The sequence below is a fragment of the Diceros bicornis genome, chromosome 5 (assembly GCF_020826845.1).
Source record: "Diceros bicornis minor isolate mBicDic1 chromosome 5, mDicBic1.mat.cur, whole genome shotgun sequence".
Lineage (NCBI taxonomy): Eukaryota > Metazoa > Chordata > Mammalia > Perissodactyla > Rhinocerotidae > Diceros > Diceros bicornis.
In genome coordinates, this window is record NC_080744.1 from 53,802,362 (window position 1) to 53,823,429 (window position 21,068).

Here is a 21,068-nt window from a genome sequence, read left to right on the forward strand (position 1 = left end):
GGGCATTTGAACATTAAGATCAAGGTAATCAAACAAGTACTGTTTAATGGATATCTAATCTACTTCATAAAATATACAAAGTTGATATATTTATATACATAAATAAACAGATATACACACACATATATATTTGTGCCATTGTATATACAGTTGACATTAGAGATTTCTTTCTGCCACTCCCCCACAGTCAGAAGTCAACCAAGTACCAGTGTAATACCACACTGCCTATAGGCTAGTATCAGCAGAGGTTGAAAGGAAGCCAGCAGAAACTTAAGAACAGAGCCACCATCTAGCAGGCCATCACTCCCCAGGGTGAAATGATGGCCTAGATTCAATAATAAGATTGTCCTGCCCCTATCCCACCCCTCATAGGTTGGATTTGGCTGTAATCAAGACAGACATTTCAGGAAATCATCTCCTGTGGTCTATCATCTGGCAGGAGTCAAGAGAATCCTTCTGTAGCATTCCTCACCTCCATCAGGAGAACTCCAGCAGGAATCAAGGTGGAACCTCAGAACTCTTCCTGTTCTTGGGAAGACATTCCCCTGCCCCTCATTTCATTAAACACAGCTATCTACCACTTTCTGCCTTGGGACTATCAGGACTATTCTCATTGTGGCCTGGCTTCCATAGTCATGAGACTAGACCACCAACTACTCCAACCTATTATAGGTATTTGCTGCCTCTCAAGTCACTACTTCCCTCTATTTCCTTATTTTTAGCTCCTAACTCACTGCCACTCTCTCTAACACCACCCCAACATAATTCTTAGTGATTCCAACATTCATGTCAATGATCCTTCCAATACACTCACATTATTTTTTCTCTGATGGTCTTCTCCTACCTCAACTTCTCACTTATATGGTATACTTTTAAACGTGTCATTATTGATATCTGAAAAGCCCTTCATAATCTCAACTTCTGCATCCTACTTTCATTCCACAACTTGTCTTTTTAGAACATTCCCTCTAGGTGCCAACAATCCTTCAACATCACTAAAACTATTCAATCCATGAATGCTACCACCTTGTTCACTATCACTGGATGTTCTCTTGCTTCGCCTTATTCAGCTTAAATCCCATATTCTATTATTATTATTATAATTACTCTATTGCATTTGCCTTTAAGTCCCTTGCCACCCCCCTCCCAACTCTCAACCAAAATCTGCTTAAATTCAACTCTCTACCTACACCCCTGCAGCTGAGAAAAAACTGAGGCTGGAAAAAAATTGGTAACTATGACTATTCTCACTCAAAAATCATAATCTGTAACCTCAAGCAGTTCATTTATGCTGCCTGGCAATGATACTATATTTCCACAATCCATTCTCAATCCTATTTACCTAGTTAACTACAGGCAATCCTCACTTTGCCACATGAGTACCGGCAATAAAACTGGCCATGCAAACTGAAACTAAGCAAAGTGATCTAATAATCGATAGGGAAAATGATAATTGTTCCATGACCTTTAAAATTTTTTGTCAAAATACTAAAACTCTCTTATCATTCTTTATAAATGTATAGGGGAATGAAAAACAAGAAAACTATTATTCATTTAGTAAACTGTAAAACATTAGATATATCAAGAATTAGAACATTTAAAAAGAAAACTTAGACTTTTATTTCTTTGTAAATGGTATTTTATATATCATAAATTAAGATATACATTCTTTTTTAAGCTTGATATTTAGGGTAAAAAAAAAAATTTCCAAAGTAACAAAACAGTATTTATATATGCTTCAAATTCTGTCAGCACAAAACTCTCCTAACAGAAAAAAAGGAGATCAAGTACAAAATTTTTCCTGCATACTCTCAAAACTTCTAAAAGAGCCTATTTTCCCTGGTCACCACATTAACTATAAAAATGGACAATGACATTTTCCTTCTAAAATTACTGACAATATAATCCCCATTTCTAGAAAAAGCCTTTGTTCAACTAATGAATAATCCCTCATTGAGATGCTAAATCATAGGATGCACTGTAGTTCCCCTGCAAAGGCCAAACAGCATATTCTTTCACAAAGAATGAGTCATTGGTGTAGAATATTCAGCCTATTTAAAACAAAGACCAGCTTCAAATCTATTGCCTTTCTTCCAGTTCCTTTGCATGCCAACCTCTTGCTTTTGTTTTGTTGTAGGAGGCGCAAATATAAATAATACACATATTGTGATACCACCTCAAAAAGGAAATAGCTCTAGTTAACTCTCCATCAACCACTCCAGGAAGGGGTAATATTTACAGTTCAGATTCTCTGCCCGACAGAACCATGCATAAAACACCCACTTCTCACTACATAGTAACTAGAGTCAACTTTGCACCCTCACTACTCCTAGCAAGAGCTCCCTCCCTCTGTGTGACTGGCAGGTTAGGGATTTGACTGCAAAGTCCAAGGCCTTGGCTACAAGATGGCTTTCTAACAGTCAAAACTTGGTGTAATCCCTCCAATACCATGCTATAAATCACCAAATCCAATCAAATAATCCAACTTTTACTATATTAATTGAATTTTAAATACAGTGACTCCACAGACAGATAATGCACAAAAGTTGCTTTGTTAATATCTAGAGGGTAAGTGGGTGGGGTCCTTACCCATGAGAATGCCATTTATCCCCAAAGTTGCCAAAAATCAAAATGGCTTCACTGACGGATAGTAAAAGGAAGAGCAGGCTTTTTTTTTTTTAAGGATTGATGATGAGTTTGGAGGTGTTAAAAACAAGAAAACACGGGGCCAGCCTGGTGGTGTAGGGGTTAAGTTGGCGCACTCCGCTTCGGCAGCACTAGGTTTGCAGGTTCAGATCCCGGGCGCGGACTTACGCACAGCTTATCAAGCCATGCTGTGGCAGTGTCCCATATAAAGTAGAGGAAGATGGGCACAGATGTTAGCCCAAGGCCAATCTTCCTCAGCAAAAAAGAGAAGGATTGGCAACAGACATTAGCTAAAGGCTAATCTTCCTCACACACAAAAAAAAGAAACTAGGCCCCAAATTGAGTCACTTTTGCTAAGTCCCACATCACCAAGCCAAGACTTAACTTCATTACAGTTTCAGCCTCTCCCAGAAATGGAATCTTAAACCAGTCAATCAGGAATCACCTGGTCAGCACTAGTGAGGTAATCTGCCTGATAGACCCTTGCTGTCCCCTAAAGGAAGGTGACTTTGCCACAACCAATCTACTTTTTGCTTTGTATAACTTCCTTGTTCCTGCTCCTTTCTGCCTATAAAAGTGTTTCATTTTGTACAGCTCCTTAGAGCTCCTTTCTATCTGTGAGAGGAGATGCTGCCCCATTCACAAATAGCTGAATAAAAACAATAATATCTTTAAAATTTACTCAGTTGAATTTTGGTTTTTAACAGAGGAATGGAAGAATGAATAAAGTGGACCCAAATGTCCTTCCCCTTTCTAATTCCAGTGGATAGGAGTCCTTTTCTCTCTTGTACCCCTTTCCCATCTTCCACATCCAGTCTCTGTTTGGGGAGGGTAGGGAAAGCATGAGAAGAAGGACCTAGTACGACTGACCCTGGGAAGAACAGGAAGCTGAAGATGTCCCCTTTTCCAGTTGTACTCACAACATTGATCTTCCAAGAAACAGAGATGGGGAGCTGGGCCAGACATGTCCCTCCCCATTCCTCGCTTTTAAGAAGAAAGGGTTAGTGTTACGGGCCAAGCAGATCATGGGCATCAGGTCAATAGGAGAAATGTTGCTCTATTATTCAGATCAATTATAAATAGAATCACTAGATTCTAAAATGCATTAGGACAGAAACTTTGCCCTGTTCATCACTGTACCCACAGTATCGGAAAGCGTCTTGTACACATTAGGCACTCAAATACAGTGTTAATTAATAAATTAATCAATCATTAAACCTATAAAACTTGTAACTGAAACGTAATAAAAATTTATAACACTCTGATTTAAAGTGACCATTATTTCCATTTATTCGATTTGGAACTATACACCTATACAGAGAAAAAAGGGGACTCTGGCCAAAGAAGATGCCAGTTTCTTTTCTTTTCTGAAGTTCCTGAGCTGTGGTAGCTAAAAACAAATATTGTTACAGCCAGAGTAATAGCTACCTTTCTCCTGTCATCACAGATTCTTATCTCTAGCAGTCAAACGTCTACCCTTAACTTCAAGGTTCAAATCAAATACCTCCTCCCCTGGAAAGTCTTCCTAAAAATCCCCAAGGCTCCCTCAGTGTGTACTACCCTCAGTGCTTTGATGACACTTTGATTACAGCATTGATCACATTCTGACTCTATTAATTGACTGAGAAGCTCCCTGAAGATCTTTTTTTTTTTTAAAGTTTTAATCCTTCCTGTACATTTACAAATCCATAAACACTTATTGAATTTTTCAGTCAGCAGCTGGTTTCCATGCCTCTCTTCAAAGGTCATCCATCAACCAAAGACCTGTAAAGTGCTGACTCCAATAACCTCCTTTTAGCCTTCATTCTACTTGTAATAACTAGGAACTGTCTACCATTTTAAATTGTTTCTACAGGGAAGTGTGTTCTAAATCCCTAATTATTTTACAGATTGACCATAAAATAGGGCATGTTCAAAATTAGGGCCTGTATGCATATAAATTTCGTAATTGTATGTTAATGTTATTCTTAAGTGCATTAATTTATTTACAAAACAAATAATGGGAGGAAAAAAACTATTATTTACCAAATATCAGCAATACAAGAATAAATGACAGAGTAGACACCTTCAAAGAACTTACAGTCTAGCTGAGTTGTCAGACATGTAAAGTATTCCATCTAAATATTAATTTGCGAAGTGTTTAGTCTCCCTGTACTCATCCATGGTTTATTAAATATTGGTTGAATTTAATTTACTCATCCAGCCAACAGCTGTTTTCCTTCCATGCCTCTTCTCCAAAGTCAATCATATAACCAATGACCTGTAAACTGCTGGATTCAAAACACAGGGAGGACGCATCAATGCATAAATAGCAGTGAAGAGAGGACACTCAGAACTGAGGGACCAGAAAAGGCTTCTAGGAGATTATACCTGAATTGTATTTTGAAGGATGAATAGGGGTTTGGGGGAGAGACAATCTATACACAGCTAGCACAGATGAACGTTTCTTCTGCTCTCCTGCTTCCACAAAGCTCGTCTTAAATTTCTAAAATGTCCCCTCTCTATAGCTCAGGTATTAGACCAAGATATGAAAAGTCTTTAGTATTTATTCAATCCCCTTGCCTCTTTTCAAAATTTATCTCCTTTAATCAACCAATAGTTGACAAGTTAATATCAAAAACTTGATAGTAGTTTTGTTTGTAATAACCCAAAGCTGGAAACAACCCAAATGTCCATCAACAGGCAAATGCATAAACGACTATGTTATCCATACAATGGAATACTACTTATAAATAAAAAGAAATAAACTATTAATATGCACAACATGGATGAATCTCAAAATAATTGTGCTAAGTTAAAGAAGCTAGATATTTTTAAAAGAGTACATAGCGTATAACTGCAGTTACATAAAAGTCTAGAAAATGCAAACTAACCTGCAGATTAGTGCCTGAGAAAAAAGGGGTTGGGAAGGAGAGAAGGATTACACTGAGTAGGAGAAGCTTTTGGGGGCGATGGATACATACACTATCTTGATTATGGTGATAGTTTCACAGATGTACACATAAGTCAAAAATTATCAAATTGTATACTTTACATACAAGCAGTTTATTGTATGTTAATTTTTCCTCAATAAAGCTGTTTTAAAAAGTAATACCAACTAGAGAGATGTGACAACCAAATGCAATGTGTGAACCTTGACTGAATCTTGTCTACAAAAAGGGAATATTTTTGTGGAGCAATTGGAGAAATATGCCTACAGACTGTATATTAATATATTATTAAATCAATATTAAATTTCTAGGTTTAAGAGTATAAATTTGTACAACCTTATGAGATAATCATCTGGCAATATATATCAAAATTTAAATGTCTGACAACACTACTTCTAGGAGTTAATCTTAAGAAAATAACCATACAAATGTTGACGGGAAAAATTATGTACAATAACGTACACTGCAGCAACGTTTAACAGTAAAAAACAAGAATCAATCTAAATGTCCATTTAGTTGATGAGTTGATAAATAATACATCAATGAAACAATGGAACCTTACGCAACCATTTAAAAGAAAAAGAGAGAACTATATTTAGTGGCATAGAAACAAATCTAAAATATATTGTAAATGAAATTTAAAATAGTATGTAAGAAAGAACTGAAGGGCTATTCACCAAAATGTTAATGGTGGTAGACACACTCCATCTTCTACTTAATTCACATGCAAAATATATATTTTATACAGTCATTTGATTAATCAGCAAAACCAAAAATATTTCCAGCTTTAGAGGAAAAGCAGTTTGGAATCATCACATTTTAGAAGAGATAAAGGATATTAATGATCTGATCTAACACCCACATTTTATACATGAAGAAAATGAAACCCAGAAAAAAAAGTTACGTGCCTAAGATCACAAAGCTATTCTAATGCATCATCCTGATCTTCCTTCTAACTCGTTTCTCATACATATGCCATGTGTCAGCTCGCTAACACATTACCTCTTGTACTTCCTCCCTATCATGTCTGTCACCACTTTGTTGTATGATCCTGAGCAAATGAATTAAACCCTGAAACAGCTTTAACTAGTTGATATACAAAGTCACTTTTAAATCATAATTCTAAGACTCCCTATTTGCTGATACCTGTAAACTTCATATCAATGAATTCCTAGTCTAGTGTTTGAATATAAGATAGCAAGACTGCTTATGGAGATTATCTAATGTCCAAATTTCTAACCATGAACAGAATTTAACATTTTTATAATAAATCAGGTATCACAATGCCTCTTTATAAGCAGCTCTTTGGGGAGCCCAAGTCCTCAGGACCACACCTGGACCAATGTCCTCAGGCACACTCACAAGGTTAGGAGCATAAACATCAAGCGTTGAATTATACTATAACAGATATGAAAGACTGCGTTTTAGCTCCACTTATCCCTAGGACATACACATAAATATACTCTTACATGCTATTTCTTTTAGTTTTCCTGTAACTTACCACTCATAGAAATCGAACCTAAAATGTAAATTTACGCTCCTTTTCAGTAGCAAACATAGCTACATTTCAGCAAATCAACGACACCAAAAATAAAGACAACTTAACTTCCTCCTAATCTTTTTTAATCCTCACCATAATCATCTTTATTGGCATTAAGTCCTTTGACTTTTACCAGTCTTTAAACTAGTCTCTCCTAATTCAGAAGGTAATCCAAAAAGTGCTGGAGTGGAAGCTAGGAGACAGATCCTCGTCATGAAAATATCTTGCACAAGTTATTTAAGACTCTTTAGGCTTCAGGTTCCATCATCTTCAAACTTAGGGTTCTGAAATAATTCTAGTGTCTTTTGCAATACAAAAATTACAGAATTCTATTAAATGCAGCACTACATCAATCTTCCGGTTTACTCCAAACAACTCTATTTTCCATGAAGTTTGCTGACTAGGTATGATGAAAAAACAATGCACTCAAAAAGAAAATCTTTATTTTTAAAATGCACATGGTTGTGAAATCTTAATTAAAAACTTGCAAATTCGTTCTTCATATTAAAAAACCAAATGTCTACAAACTTTTTTCTAAACCATCAAACATTTGATTTGACAGTATATTGAAAACTATATTTAAAACTACATCTTTAATGTAATATCCAGATTGTATAATGAATTCATACATACATATATATGGTAACCAATCAGAAAAGGTCTTTTCTCAACTTGTGTCTTATTTACATAAATAAAATAAAATAAAGTTTCTGACTGAATAATATGAAAAGGCTGGGCATATTTTCTCCAAATTCTGCCAAAAAGAATTAAGCCCCTCACTGTCTCTTTTTATCTGATTTTTTAAAAACGTGTTCCCAATTTAGTATCTTGTATTTCTAATTAAATATTGTTTTTAAAATAGCTACCATTTCTCATGGCCTTCTTAACTTTTCTGCATTTGTGCCTGTGAATTGTTTGGAAAAATTAATTTATATTTCCCTAGAGATTAACTCAGAAAAAAAGTAAAGACAGAGTCAACAATACTTCTAAATTTTTACATTTCTTTCAAACACTGTCACTGTGCTTAAGAAAGTTCAGTACTTAAGATCAATGCCAAATAAAGCATGCGAATTAAACATATAGTGGAGTGGTATTTAAGATCAACACCAAATAAAGCATGTGAATTAAACATATAGTGGAGTGGTTAACCAATACACTTGTATATGCTGTGGGAGTTCTGAAGTCAGGGGCCTTTCCAATCATAGTCTTAAACCATTCTGCTACTGCTATCAAACAATCAGGGCATTCCATTCCTCAATCTTTCCAATTGTCTACCACAGTTTGTCACAACTTGATATGCACAAGCAGAATGCCAAGCTCCAGCCTGGACCTTAAGTATGGCTAGAACACTTTCCGAGACAGTCCTCAGAATTTCCTGTTATCTGTAGAATGACTTTATCAATCTAATGATGTCAGATTTGAACAATGTTAACCATTATCAATACTTTCCAATTCAACTCTTCCTTCCCTCTTTTCCTTCTTTTCTCTGTCCCTCCCTCCCACTAATAGTGACACAAAAAGAGCTGGAAGTCTTATTGACCATGACAAAACTCATTTATGTCAACAGCTTCAAAAACATAATATGGAACTAATTGATTTTTTTAAGGTTTTAGAAGCAATATCCTGAAGTTTCCACAAATGAGGAGGCTTCTACATGAATGAGGCCTTCACCTTGAAATGGTTAAATAAAGTTTAACAATCTCAATTTTTTCAGAACAAGAAATAAGGAGTCTTCCCATTGAAGCACAGAGAAAGCAGTGACAAATATAGTTACAGCTAACACACACGCGGAAAGTAGGAGAGCCCTGTTACCACGAGGCAGAGGCAAATTCAAGCTCTCTGGTTTTTCCTATACCACACACAGGAAAATAAATTTGAAATGAAAAGAGTAAACCCAAACACTCTTATTCTGTAGCTTCATATATTTATTTAAAATATTTTTTAAATTAGAGATGAAATATTTCTATATAAAGTACTACATGGAAAAATTACTTAGACCTTTGCCCTCTCAGAGAGGCAGGACACAAAAGAGTGCAAGGGTACACTACTCACAACTAATGAGTCCAAGCAATCATATATCAGTCATTCCTAAAAGTCATATCCATATTAATAAGATTAACAGTATAGATCATGGGGCAATGTTTTTTCCAGTTTCTTTAGAACTAACTGTGCCAAGGGACAGAGAACTAATGGCATTCTTACCTTATCATAACTCTTCACACTTCTATGTCCTAGGAGAGAGTGCTTTCTACTACCTTAGTACAGAATTGAACAAGCGTGAATTTTAAGCCATCACATCCAACTGGTATCAAAGCACCTAAAGAAGTTATTAAATATTTTCGCTGAAAATTGTCTCTGTGTTCTGGTACAGCCTCAGAAGCCATTCCCTAAGGTTCTCCAGAATAGCAATATCATTCTCATTGCTGGTTTCATACATTTATGCCTACAGTTACAAAAACAGTATTAATGAGGAGGGTGGCCAAATTCTCATCAGAACTCCTTCCCAAAGTTGGTGTGCCTCCCCCAACATTTGCTTCTGTTGAAAATAACACATACAGGGACACCAAATACACTCAAGCATATACACAGTGGTCTCAACAATCATGTAGTACTTTAGTTGTGAAAATAAATTATTGGCACTTAAGCAAATTATATGAAAATAATAATATAAATTAAAGGGACATCCTCTCATTTTTAATCAGTTGTAAAACAAAACATCCATTACTAAATATATTGAGAGAATCTGGCTTAAAACAGCAATAAATGCAAATGTGTGATTTTAGGGAGGCTTACAGATTTCAGAAAAGCCCCAGAAATCCTCGGAGTAATGGCAGTGAGAATTTATAGCTTTCTTCCATTGAGTGAAGCAGAAGAGCACATGGCTAAGAACCCAAGATCCACAATCAAGTGACGTAAGTTTTCTAAGCCTTAGTTTCTTTATCTATAAAGTGGGGATAATATGTGTGGCTACACCTCATAGCGTTATTGTGAAGATTAAATGAAATAATGCAAGAACTTTATATAGTACCAGATACACATTAAACAGTAATAACTACTCTTACTACTACTACTACTACTACTACTACTACTACTACTAGAACCTTAGGTATTCTACATAGAGAAGTTAGAGGGCCAATTAAAAGTAAATTTATCTATCAATCCTCTAGAAGAGGGGTAAGCAAACTACAGCCTGCAGGATAATTGAGTCTTTCTGTTTGGCGTGCAAGCTAAGGATGGCTTTTATATTTTTAAATGGTTGAAAAAAATTAAAGGAATAATATTTTGTGTCATATAAAAATTACATAAAATTCAAATTTAAGTGTCTATAACAAAAGTTTTATTAGAACATAGCTGCACTTGTTCATTTACGTATTTTCTATGGCTGTTTTTGTACTACAATGGCAGAATTAAGTAGCTGCAACAGAGCTCGTATGGCTCACAAAGCCCAAAATATTTACTGTCTGGCCCTTTACAGAAAAAGTTTGCCAACCCTTGGTGTAGAATCTAGAATATAGCAAATATTCAGAAACTAAAAGGTTAACACATGAGTGTTTTCTTTTCTTAAACCATGATTAACCTGACAGATTTTCATATAGTTTTTCACAAGTAATTATCTACATATGTAATCATTAAAAACTCTGTTTATGGCAATTCCTTTCCATACCCTCATCCTCATATTGTTACATTTCCACTTACCAGAGAAAATTACAAGCAAAATCACTCTAAACACTACTGTTGTTAAGCTCTCATACCACAATTGGTATATAATAAAAAGAATGTAAAAAGGCCTCCTTACCACAAATGTATTTACTTGAACAAGTGAAAAATAAGAGCTGAAATCAATGGTAAAGTTAAATGCCAAAAGGAATAGAAAATTTAGTTGCATCCAACGTCACTGATCCTCCAAGTCAACTCATCATCTTCAGTGGAAAAAAAAGTTGACATAAAGGAAGATATTTGGAAGTTACTTACGATGCAAAGTGGAAAAATGCAATTATATGACAAGGAAGAAATAAAAGTGGGAAAAAAGAGAATAATGTGCTTAAACTACATACAGGTAGATAAGAGAAGGAGAAAAATGAGAGAGAAGATGGAATAATAGAAATCATGAAAGGCAGAACAACACGTTAGAGGGTACTTATAGGAAGTGTAAAGCAAAGGAAAAAGTTTGATTATAATTTGATGGGAAGGAAAAGATGAGTTCAATATCTGTCAAATTACTCTCTTCCTCTCCTTCCTTTCCCAAAAGGTCTTGGTTGATTTTGAGAAAATATCATAGGGAAAATGTTGCAAGATTTCATTACGTATCTATGGAGAACCTGCTCCAGAGATAAATGATATTTAGAATGTTAAAGGAGTAAAAGCAACAGAAACTGCAATTGGAGAATTTACATACTCTGATAGGGGAGGTAAACCAGCAAAAAGATTAAATTACTAAGAAAATTACAAAGTTACATACAAATCAAGTAGATGATAATTCTGTTACCAGAAAGAGAGGAAGGCAAAGGAATTCACATTCCAACCAGTGAAGCAAGACTGCAGCTTGGAGCTTGGGGAGACTTTGAAATACCAGGAGGAGAAATTGGAAAAGGAATCAAATAAAGATGAGTACAAATATGGGCAAGAGAATTAATGAATTTATGATTTAGCAAACAGCTAATATCATAAATGTATCCTATCTAGGTTAATTATGCTATTTTCTAGAGTAATCCAACATCAGAAATAACAAGCAGTTGGACAGACTGAATTACAGAAACTGTTAGTGCTGATGGAGCAAAAAAGTCAAAACGGTTAAGGCCTTCTAGCACATTACTAGGGCTGTGAATTAAATTACTGACAACAAATTTTTGGCTATAGAAAGGAAAATGAAGCCAGGAAGAAGCAATCAAGTTAGGAAAATAGGCAAAAATTGAGAGACTAGTCTAATCACAGTCAAAAATAAAATATGAGTGCTCAAGAGGCATAAAAATTATGGGAATGAATTCCTGTGGTATTTCATTAAAGCATTTTCATAATTAGATGACTATGGATGATATATAGACAACGGTAGAACTAAAAAGTGAAGTCTAAATACATTTTCTACTCCTAAAACACAGAAAAAGAACTCTCCCAACAAATTACCACCATATAAAGACCATGGTAGAGGACAAAATCCATAATGATAAACCTGGAGTCTTACCAAGCTAAAGTCAAGTCATTATTTCAAGATTCCAAAAGGAAATACTCAAAGGACTTAGAAATTACAAAAATATCTAAAATAGTCCTTAAATATTACACAAATATCCACATTAAAATTTACATAAGAAGATAATGATGCTTCAGTAGGCCACACACACAAAGGCATTACAGCATTAAATGACTGGCTGATATCAGAATATTGGATTTCCAGTTCAACCATAGTTGGTTGATTCATTGTTCAAATAGAATTGGTTGTATCCTCTGAACAAACTAGGACTGACATGGATTGACAAGGAAATTGTCTCATCAAATAGATCTATTATTCATTAAATTGAGACTTTGGTTGTGAAACTATTTTCTAGTCAGATTAATAGCTTAGGAAAGAAACCAGCTCAGGCTTCACTTGTCTCCACATAGTTTTAACTATTTATGTCTTTTTGCAAAAGGCTACTTGATAAAATTTAAGTACTTACTAATATCATCTTCATGATAAATAACAGAGTGAAATGGCAGAGTTCGGTCTTTAATATATCTCTCTGCTGGCTCAACGTAAAATGTGCCACCATGAGTCCGGATGAACCCTTCAAATCTTCCATCAATAACAGACCCATGGCTAAAACTTCCTTCTTCACCTATTGATGAAAGCAACAAACTCTTGAAAATTTAATTTGCACATGAATGTTACATTCATTCTCCTTTAAAAAGCCATTCTTATATATTTTTTAAAAACCTGAATACAAATTTACTGGGGAAATTAATTTTCACATAAAATATATCAAGCTGAATTTGAGAAGTGAACAGCAACTAGTACTTAGCTAAAATATATACAATTACTAGTAACAACAATGAAAAACAGAACATCTGTCTTGCTGACAACCATACTCCCAGCACCTAGCATAGTGCCTGGCATGCACGCAGTAGTCATTCAATAAATAATTTTTAAATTAACTTAGAAAGACACAAGCAAATCCACTGATAAAACATATACTTTCAAAATAAAGAGATTAAAGTATTTTTTGAAATTTTGCTCTAATTATCATAAGAAAAATAAAGTTCCTTTCCCACCTGATATATTCTGCATGAGCCTTTTGGCTTCCTTACCACCTCTAGGTTTTATAAATACATTTTTTAAATAAGAAAGTGTCAAACATTTCAGTAGCAATTTGAACAAAAGTATACCAACAATCCTTTTTAAGATATTGGACAAAGATTTGGAATCCTGTCCCATCAATGATACTTCTCTAGTAAAAGAAAATAACAGAAAAAGAAGGTATTTTTGGCTCTTAATATAGTCACAAAGAAAAGCTGAGCACCAAACAGCAAATGATATGAAGAGGCAGGAAGTAAGAGGAAAAGGCTTTAAAAGTTAAATTTACTTGTTAAATTTTCTCATTAAAACAAAAATCAGGCTTTTCACAATTTCTAAGTTGTAGATTAACATTAATTAGTTGACTTTGAATTAATCATGGACTAAAAGCTAAGAGCCCATGTCACTGGCATTTTAAATGACATCATTTTTATCTGCAAATTCATTTAGTCTTATACTTTTCTTGACCACCGCCTAGCAAAAAAGGGCAGAAACTACAAGTTATTTGCCCAGCAAGATAAATGATCAAGAAAATAACAGAAAACTGTCGTCTGACATTAAAAATCCAGACTGATGGTAAAACACTTTCCTTTGGCCACATAATTATAAGAGGACAAAAACACTTGTAAATTATTAACTAGGTTTAATCTACAAGTGAGAAATTTTAAGTATTAAAATGCTTCATTTACCAGGCATAATAAAAAGAAACATTTCTTTAAGCACTTAATTTTTCATAGTATTATGATTTTTGAGTGGAAATCTCTCTAATATGTAGAAATGAAATTAAATTTCCAGTTAACTTTGTCTCAATAACCAAGAATCATTTGGAGTATTTATTAATGTACAGAGTTAATAACACAATGATATTTTGCTCTTCTCTAATACCTCCAGAAGACTTGCATTTTTTAGCTTTTTTATGACTTCTATAATTGTTCTGTTCTCCCCACACTACTAAGCTGTCAAAGTCAACCCCCATTCCCCCACTACCTTTTTAATCTGGTGTAGTAAGAGAAATTTGTTAGAATTGTGAACAAAAGCAAATAGATTCTGAGGAAGGCCAGCCCTGGGAAGACTTTCCTCTGAATGACTTTGTCATTATTTATGGCTGTTAAGATGATCTTTACAGTTTCCTTTTAGGTTCTTCCTCTTTTCTTATAAAACACAGCAAAGTTACTGCTAATTTCTGGCTTTGAAGATCAGAAAAGTATAGACATCATTAAAATTTTTTTAAAAATCTAATAGTTTGGAAGTATTGAGTCAAAAATTCACCCTTTCAGAAGCCAGTCACTGTATAATTCAGTATTTAACATACTGTAAAGATAGGTTCAAGGATTACTTCATTCTTCAAAGACCCTTCAAGATATATTCAAATCTCCTTAGGATTTACCTCATCTTTTCTGAAATACCTGCCCATACATCAAAATAAATATATTTCCTTGCGTAGAAAAAAATTAAAGAACAAGGTTCTTTTAAGGTTCAACTTACCATAAATATGTCCAGTGTATATATGAGAGGTATCATAATCAAGTATTTTATTTGATGTTTCTACTTTAAATTCATCACTAAATAGGGAAGTGTCCCTCTTCATTCGTAGATTGAAATGTCTGCAAAATGGAATAGGAAAGAGAAAAATAAAATTAAAAAGATCCAAAGTTTAAACAGTTTTTTTAATAAAAAACTCTGCAAAATGTGGACTGTTTCACACAATTTGTCTTTTTGGGAAATATACTGACCAAGATTTTCTTATAAAAATTCTGCTCTAAAATTCAACCTAGTAGCTGTGATAAAACTCTAAATTATATACAATTAAACAGTAACTGTCTAGGATATATTTAAAAATAAATGCCTGTAGGCTGATTCCTACATGATAAGACAAGATCATTCCAACAGCAACTAAGTTCCTTGGAGATAAAAAACAAGCTTCTTGACACAATTACTATTATTCACTACTATCTTTCCTCTCTAGTAATTCTGCAGCCTTGCCACTTTCCTCTACTTTTCACAACTCAAATAAGATAATATACATAGAAAAGTTGCATCTATATTAACGTCTCTTCTCAGAGAAGAAGATGCATGCTCTTTTCTCAGAAGAAAGATGCATGCTCTTTCTTTTACACACATCACCCAGACACACACACACACACAATCTTTCAATTCCTTTATTTTTCCCTGGGACTTCTAATTCTTCTAATTATCTTTGGACCTTCCTCAGCTCAATTTGAAAACCCCAAGAGACTATGTTAGCTGAAATCATACTCATTCTAACTATCCCTATAAAGAAGAGGGAAAGACCAAAATATTAAAGTAAAATTAAAGAATCTAGGGTTTAGAATCAAATCTTAAGCCTAAAATTTACTAGCCCAGGATTTCCATCTGTGAAATGAAGATACATTCTATCTTGTAGAACTGTTTTCAGGATTAGAGATTATAATGTATATAAAGTCAATAACACAGTATCTGGCACATGGGAGATGTACAATAAATGGCAGCAAATTAGCTATCATTACTAAACTCTTTAAAGTATATCAAGTCTCTTTTATAACCGCCATAAAAGTCTGCACATAACACAATTTCTACCAAGGAATCTGAACATAAGTCTTCAATTAGTCGACCCCCAAATATTACAGGATGTGGAGTAACTGGAACTTGCAACATATTGCTGGTAGAAGTACAAAATGGTGCCATCACTTTGGAAAACTAGCAGTTTTCTATAAAGTTAAACATACAAAAACCCTATGACCCACAATTCCACTCCAAGAGAAATGAAAACATAAAACATATATCCACACAAACAATTGGACATAAATGTCCATAGCTTTATTCATGATAGCCAAAAACTGGAAATACCCTAAATGTCTATCAACAAGTAAAGAGATAAAAATATTGTGGCTTGAGGCCGGCCCCATGGCCTATTGGTTAAGCTCTGCCCACTCTGCTTCAGCGGCCCAAGTTCGGTTCCCGGGCACGGACCTACACCACTTGTTGGCAGCCATTCTGTGACAGCAACCCACATACAAAATAGAGGACGACTGGCACAGATGTTAGCTCAAGAAGAATCTTCCTCAGCGAAAAAAAAAAAAAAAAAACTTGGGGTTTATTCATACAACGGCAAACTATCCAGCAATAAAAAAGACCAAACTACTAAAAGTACGCACTTTAGTGAAGACACAAAAGAATAGCCACAGTATAATTCCATATATATGTAATTCTAGAATAGGCAAAATTATCTATTGTGACAGAAAGCAGATCAGTTTTTGTCTGGGGTGGAGAGAGACTAAGAGCAAAGGGGAATGAAGGAACTTTCTGCTATGATGGAAACATTCTCTATCTTGATTTGAATGATAGTTACACAAGTGTATACGTCTGTCAAAACTATATACTTGAAATGAGTACATTTTATTGCATGTAAATTATACTTCAATAAAGTTGACTATACACTTGAAATGAGTATATTTTATTTTATGTAAATTATACTTCAATAAAGTTGATTTTAAAGAAAAAAACTCAATTCATTTTTCAAATGAATAGGGGTCAACAGGGTATACTCTTAAGCTTCAGAAAGTGTGTCCCTTTCTGAATACTGTCTATTTTATCTTTTTCTTAATTTCATGTCAATCTTGGCATCCTTTTATTTTGAGGCTGTACTCATTTTCTGTTTGCCAAAAATTCTCACCAAAAAACTCCCAGGGTTTCCCAGGTGCTGTGACAAGGACTTTAAGCTAGGAAAGGCATCCTTAGAGCCTTATGGCTCCAATCCACTGCAGCGAATAATCAACAAAGCCAAACACATCTTCTAACCAGGAACTCCATAAAGTTAAAACAGACTGTCCCAAACAAACAGGAATCCTGACTGAATTCTTGTTGCACATCCTGTCATTTCAAAAAATTACTTCTGCCAACTGACAGGAAATTCTTGATCATAAATGTGAGTGTAAATACATACATAATTTTTTAAAGGATCACAATATCTTGAAAAATCAGTAATTTATCATTATATATATTTTTAATTTACCATATATACTACTTCTAAAAGAGCATATTTGTTAAACAGACTAAACAATACATGTCCAAAGACTTAACATATTTATCATTCAGGAACTATTTTTCATCAAAATTGTTGTACCCCAAAATCATTATAAGTGAAAGCAATAACATTCTGTATGGCAAAAAAAAAAAATGGGTAAAAGCTTCAGAAAGACACAAGTTCAATTTAGGAACAATCTATGTTACATTCCCTACCCAAATAAATAGTTTTACATCACTTAAAGTGTCTAAGCAGACAGCAACCCTAGAGGGATGTTATAAGAGAGAATTTCAGAACCCTTGAAGTAGGCCCCCTCCCACCCTGCTTTGGTTTCATAATAAGAAAATCGTCGCATGCATAAAAAACGTTATTCTCAGTATTGATTTAAATTGAACTAAAACCATATATAAATTCAGTCCTTAATTATCCATGTACAGAGTAAAGTAGTAGTATAGATAATAAAACAAAAATAAAATTTAGGGGCTGGCCGGGTGGCGTAGCAGTTAAGTTCGCATGCTCTGCTTTGGTGGCCCAGGGTTCACCAGTTCAGATCCTGGGCGCGGACCTAGTCACGGCTCATCAAGCCATGCTGAGGTGGCATCCCATACAGAAGAGCAACAACCCTACAACTATGATACACAACTATGTACTGGGGCTTTGGGGAGGAAAAAGAAAAAGAGGAAGATTGGCAACAGATGTTAGCACAGGGCAATCTTCCTCAAAAAATAAAAAAATAAAATTTAGATCATACTTCCAAAATATACTGCTTTTATTAATATAAAAATTAATTTGCATCTGAAACATATATCAACAGAAGAGGGAACAGAACGAGGGTGAGCCTAGAGGCAGGTAAATGGTAGAAAGAAGCCAGATTGAATTAAAGTCTGCCATAATCTATGAAATAGATAAATACAAATGAATAATCAGAAGCTGGACATAATTTATTCCATTAACTAAGCCACTGGATTCCAATTCCCTAATTTTAATTCCACTATCATCTGTTTGATAGTTCATATCTTTATGCTATTTTAATATTTATATAAATTACAAATTCTTTGCAACATTACTGTGGAACATATTATAAAATAATAACAAAAATTAGCTGACTAACCACATTCTATCTTCCCAGTTTCTCAACAAGCCCTGAATAAAAATCAATGTGAAAACATAACCTGATTCTTTAACTGTTTAAACTTTTGGCCCAAAGGTCAGAAAAACTGCAGTGAACACTGCCTTATAAAAATTATTGTATTCTGGGAAAACAGTTTGGTGATTCCTCACAAATTTAAACATAGAATTACCATATGATCCATCATTTCTACTTCTAGGTATATACCCAAAGGAATTGAAATCAGGGACTCAAACAGACACATACTTGTACACCAACGTTTACAGCAGCATTATTCACAATAGCCAAAAGATGGAAACAACCCAAATGTCCATCAACAGATGGATAAAAAAATGTATATGAGTGGTAAACACATACAATGGATTAGTCAGCCTTGAGAAGCAATAAAATTCTGATACATGCTACAACATGGATGAACCTTGAAAATATTATGCTAAGTCAGTCAGACATAAAAACGACAAAAATTGTATGATTCCACTTACATGAAGTACCTAGAACAGGCAAATTCATAGAGACAGAAAGTGGAATAGGGGTTACCAGGGTGGGAGAGGAGGATGGGGAGTTATTGTTTAATGGGTACATAGTTTCTGTTTGGGAAGATGACAAAGCTCTGGAAACGGATAGTGGTGATAGTTGCACAAGACTCTGAATGTACTTAATGCTACTGAATTATACATTTAATTCACAAAATTAAAAATGGTTAAAATAGTAAGTTATATGTTATTTTACCACAATAAAAATAAATAAATTTTTGGGAGGCCGGCCCCGTGGCGTAGCGGTTAAGTGCGCACGCTCTGCTGCTGGCGGCCCGGGTTCAGATCCTGGGCGCGCACCGACGCACCGCTTGTCAGGCCATGCTGTGGCGGCATCCCACATAAGGTGGAGGAAGATCAGCACCGATGTTAGCTCAGGGCCAGTCTTCCTCAACAAAAAGAGGAGGATTGGCATGGATGTTAGCTCAGGGCTGATCTTCCTCACAAAAAAAATAAAGTGAATTCTTAAAAAAATAAAATAAAATAAAAATAAATAAATAAATTTTTTATATCACTGTATTCCAAAAAGCTGGAGTATAAAATAAAATTATGTGGCCAGAGGTACCTTTCTTAGTAGTAAAAGCCCCAAGAGATTTGGTTGAGACAGTGGTGTTGTGAGGATAATGATGAGATTATAACATTCTTCTTAAATTTATTTACTTTTATGATTTTTAGAGCACTTTTACATATATTACCGCATCTTACCCTCACAGAAACATTGCAACGGAGGCATGATGAATATTTTTATCAAAGGGTATGACTTAAGGTCACAAGACTGTAATTAGGACTAGAACTCCAGTATTTTGGTTGCTATGTATTATTGCTACATATTATTCTTTCTACCATACCACAAATCCCTCTCAAGCATGTGATGAAAACAGTCAAGCTAATATATGCTAAGCACTGCAGTAGTCTTAATGTAATATTATCAGTCTCCACCACCAAGTCACTTTAAAAATCTGAACAAATGCAAATAAGATATAGAAATGAAAACAGAACATTATGTGACTTTCACTGAAAATTGTACACCACCACCATAAGAAATTCTCTTTGATTATTAATGCTTGAGCCACTTTCAAGATTAAGACTAAACTCTGTCCCTTTTTACTATGTTTCTTTCAGCAGGTTTAGTTCTTTCCTTTTTTCTTTTCGGTGAGGAAGATTAGCCCTGAGCTAACACCAGTTGCCAGTCTTCCTCTTTTTGCTGAGGAAGACTGGCCCTGAGCTAACATCTGTGCCCATTTTCCTCTATTGTATATGTGGGACGCCTGCCACAACATGGCTTGATGAGCGGTGCAGAGGTCCACGCCCAGAATCCAAACTCGCGAATCCCAGACCACAGAAGCAGAGTGCGAAAACGTAACCACTACGCCACTGGGCCAGCCTCACAGTTTTCTTTTTTGTTATGATAATATAGCACACTGTCATCAAAGATAAACTTTAAATTTCCTTCAAGGAAGTAAGATGCTCTGTAACAAGAACATTATTTGCACTGGGAATGTTTTTCTACCCTTAGATTTATCCACTAGACTGATTCTATGGCTCAATAGTATTTTGTTTCTCATCTTGATTATAGTAGTTCTATTATAATTATTTTTCGGCCTTCTGCAGTGGCATTATAGTCAAGTTATAAAGAATGGAGTGAAATTATAGGAAGGAAAAATCAGTTAACAAATGACAGCAAATTGAAAAAATACACCAGATTCCAATTTTCCAGCCTCAGTGCTCTGAATGTACAGTTGTAACATGTGGTAATAATAGCTGGTTTTCCTCTCTTAGGCTTTAGAAAAGCACTCTACATCTAAAGGAAACAAATAATAGAGGTACCAAATTCACCTTTGGTACAGAACAACAAAATAAATTATGTTAGGATATGATTCTATAAGTTTCTGGAAGGTTATGTATCTTCTACATCTTAAATATAGACGTACCTTTCTATAGATTAGAACAGTTAGAACAATAAGAATATAGGAAAAAAAGTTGCCTTTTCCCATGTGATTG

The 21,068-nt window shown here is 34.7% G+C and overlaps 1 protein-coding gene across 1 annotated transcript in view; it reads right to left on the minus strand.

Moving 5' to 3' along the window:
- ADAM10 (ADAM metallopeptidase domain 10) overlaps window positions 1–21,068 on the minus strand; it is a 129,602-nt gene that overhangs the window by 67,589 nt on the left and 40,945 nt on the right. Inside the window, exons 3-4 of the mRNA XM_058541692.1 lie at window positions 14,867–14,985; window positions 12,768–12,926 (exon numbers count right to left, since the gene is read on the minus strand). Coding sequence (XP_058397675.1) covers window positions 12,768–12,926; window positions 14,867–14,985 — 278 coding nt within the window. The remainder of the gene's footprint in view (window positions 1–12,767; window positions 12,927–14,866; window positions 14,986–21,068) is intronic.